Source organism: Cryptomeria japonica, chromosome 8 (assembly GCF_030272615.1).
Source record: "Cryptomeria japonica chromosome 8, Sugi_1.0, whole genome shotgun sequence".
Classification (NCBI taxonomy): Eukaryota; Viridiplantae; Streptophyta; class Pinopsida; order Cupressales; family Cupressaceae; genus Cryptomeria; species Cryptomeria japonica.
Window position 1 is genome coordinate 311018987 of NC_081412.1, and position 3330 is coordinate 311022316.

The 3330-nt window shown below is 41.0% G+C and overlaps 1 protein-coding gene across 1 annotated transcript; it reads right to left on the minus strand.

Annotated features, from left to right (window-relative positions):
- On the minus strand, window positions 1-3123 carry LOC131060578 (heat shock protein 90-1). The gene is made up of 4 exons (XM_057993866.2): window positions 2781-3123; window positions 2355-2496; window positions 1984-2264; window positions 1-1884 (listed from the first exon to the last, which is right to left on the minus strand). The coding sequence occupies exons 1-4, from the start codon at window positions 2919-2921 to the stop codon at window positions 328-330; spliced, it is 2121 nt and encodes a 706-aa protein (XP_057849849.2). The 5' UTR covers window positions 2922-3123; the 3' UTR covers window positions 1-327.
- Window positions 3124-3330: the final 207 nt, after the last annotated feature.

Consider the following 3330-nt stretch of genomic DNA (forward strand, 5'->3'; position numbering starts at 1 on the left):
TAAAAAAAGTTCCAAATGCCTAGACAGAAGAAATTAAGAAGTCCACTACACATAAGGATTTGTAAGAGCCAACACCCAAAGCTATTCAACTAATCCATTTGAGAGCGAACCTTAATCATCTCAAACGATCTGTTAGTAGTAGGATCACTGCTTCAAACAAAATTAAGAGATGTTTACAGATAATAGGGCGTATAGCTGTGCCCAAGCTGTTGCATAACACTATAGCTATTTCCCAAATACAGATCACATTCAACCTCTTCACACAAATTATATCTACATAACCTTTTGCAGTTGCTCCTACGGTAGAGGAAAAGAAGAAGAATGAAGTTAGTCCACCTCTTCCATCTTGCTCTCCTCCTGGATGGTATCTTCTTCGAGAGGCGGCATGTCAGAGTCGAGCTCAGGAGAGAGATCCTCATCAATGTTGAGGCCCAGCTTCAACATTCTGTGAATTCTGGACGCAAAGGTATTGGGATCGTCGAGGGTGAAGCCAGAGGTGAGCAGAGCCGTTTCGTAGATAAGCAAAACCAAGTCCTTGACAGACTTGTCATTCTTATCTGCCTCTGCCCTCTTCCGCAATTCCTCCATGATGGCATTGTCTGGATTGATTTCCATGGTTTTCTTGCTCGACATGTAGCTTGACATGCTGCTGTCCCGCAGAGCCTGCGCCTTCATTATTCGCTCCATATTCGCACTCCATCCATATTCCCCTGTCACAAGCACACACGGAGAATCCACAACGCGCTCAGATACCACTACCTTCTCTACCCTGTCTCCCAAAATTTCCTTTATTACTTTGCACAGATTCTCAAAGGCTGCTTTCTTCTCTTCCTTTTTCTTCTTCTCTTCCTCTGTTTCCTCCAACTTGAGCCCTTCCTTGGTGGCCGAGACCAGTTTCTTTCCATCGTATTCCTTCAGCTGTCCCACCGCATACTCATCAATGGCATCCACCATGAACAGAACTTCATAACCTTTCTTCTTCAGCCTTTCCAAAAATGGTGAATTCTCAACAGCTTTCTTGGTCTCACCAGTAATATAATAGATGTCCTTCTGCCCCTCCTTCATTCTGGTCACATAGTCTTTCAGACTCGTCATCTCATCACCGCTCTTTGTAGAATGGTACCTCAACAGATCAGCCAATTTAGTCCTGTTTTGGCTGTCCTCGTGAATTCCCAACTTGATATTTTTGGAAAATGCTTCATAGAACTTGGCATAATCTTCCTTGTTCTCTGCAATTTCATTGAACATTTCAATGCATTTCTTCACCAAGTTCTTCCTAATTACCTTGAGAATCTTGTTCTGCTGTAACATTTCTCGAGAGATGTTGAGGGGCAGATCGTCAGAGTCTACCACACCTTTGACAAAGCCCAAATACTCAGGAATCAGCTCCTCGCAATTGTCCATTATAAACACCCTTCTCACATAGAGCTTGATGTTGTTGGGCTTTTTCCTTGTATCAAACAGGTCGAACGGAGCCCTCCTTGGAACAAACAGAATGGCCTTGAACTCCAATTGCCCTTCAACAGAGAAATGCTTGACCGCCAGATAATCTTCCCAGTCATTTGTCAAGCTCTTGTAGAAAGAAGCATATTCTTCTTTCGTAATCTCCTCTGGCTTTCTCATCCAGATGGGCTTCTGCTTGTTAATCAAGGTCCATTCATGAGAGACTTCCTTAACTTTCTTCTTCTTCTTCTTATCTTTGTCCTTATCCTCCTCCACTTCTTCAATATCGCCCTCCTCTTCCTTCTTCTTCTCCTCTTCCTCTTCGTCATCACTTACCTCCTTCTCCGTGGTCTTCTCAGTCCACAGATAAATCGGATAACTGATGAACTCCGAGTGCTTCTTGACCAAATCCTTTATCCTCCGCTCTTCAAGATATTCCATCTGCAGGATCGAAATCTTCATCAGGGCTAAAGCCAAAAATACTAGGGAATACAAAGAATCTACACTTAAAAATCCTGTGAAGATGACACATTATTTTACCTGGTCCTCTTTCATAAAGAGAGTGATCTTAGTTCCTCTGCCTAAAGGCTCACCGCTGACATCCCTGGTAACGGTGAAGGAACCCCCGGCCTGTGACTCCCAGATGTACTGTTCATCATCATTGTGCTTTGAAGTCACAACTACTCTCTCTGCCACCAGGTAAGCAGAGTAAAACCCCACTCCAAACTGTCCAATCATGCTTACATCGGCTCCAGCCTGCAAAGCCTCCATGAATTCCTTTGTTCCCGATCTCGCAATTGTCCCCAAATTGTTCACAAGATCTGTCATACAAATTATTTGTCATTTATCTCTGCTTATATCATTTAGATTTCAACTATTATTATTATTATTTTTATTTCTGAAAAACCTACCTGCTTTGGTCATTCCAATTCCGCTATCAACGATACTCAAGGTCTTGTTAGCCTTGTCAGGAACAATCCTAATAAACAACTCCGGCTGTGCTTCCAGTTTACTCTTGTCCGTCAGACCCTCAAAACGAATTTTATCCAGAGCCTGCACGCATTAATTGTCTTCCAGCGTCTCAAAAAAAATGTATAATTTCAAAACCTACTCCACAAAGTTTAGAAAAAAAAGACTACCGAGAACTAGCAATAAACCCTCAAAATGACCATCAATAGGATAACAAATCGCAGAGTAATCTCCGAACAGAAACAATCCGCTATACTAAGCTAAAACAGAGGCATTTGAACCAGTAAAAAGAAACAATTCATTATATTAAACCAAAAGAAAACCAGAGAAGACATTAAAAACTTTAAATTTGTAAATGATATACTCACATCAGATGAGTTGCTAATAAGTTCACGAAGGAAAATTTCTTTATTGCTGTAAAAAGTGTTGATAATGAGGCTCAGCAGCTGGTTGATTTCAGCCTGAAAAGCGAAGGTTTCTACCTCTCCTCCCATACTTACATCCGCCATATCCAACTGATACAAAAATTACACCTCTGAATTACAGAATTGTGCAAAAACTTGATGGTGAATGATAATTTCGTAACGGCACGGATCGAATATGTGTCTTTCGGAACGCTTGGAATTGTCACAAGAATGCGTATCCCCAAACGCGTTTTAAATAGGTAGCACAGAGCAAAAACAAATCGACATGAAGCGTCCAGCTTTTTCTAGAAACTACGAAGCTCTTTTAAGTGTTCTTCGATCCTCCTTCGCGGAAGCTACTTGAAAAAAGATGAAACTTCCGAATAATTCCAGAGAATTCAAAAAAGAAAGCAACGGGCATAATTAAAAGCTAGGCTCTTTTTTTAATAAAATAAAAACGAATTTATGTATTTTGATATTATGGAAGATTAAATTAGTTTATAGGGTAGAGAGG

Coding starts and splice junctions, on each gene's coding strand:
- LOC131060578 (XM_057993866.2), bottom strand. CDS start 2,921: ATGGCGGATGTAAGTATGGGAGGAGAGGTAGAAACCTTCGCTTTTCAG. Junction 2,497..2,780: donor TTATTAGCAACTCATCTGAT/GTGAGTATATCA, acceptor TAATGCGTGCAG/GCTCTGGATAAAATTCGTTT. Junction 2,265..2,354: donor AATTGGAATGACCAAAGCAG/GTAGGTTTTTCA, acceptor TTTGTATGACAG/ATCTTGTGAACAATTTGGGG.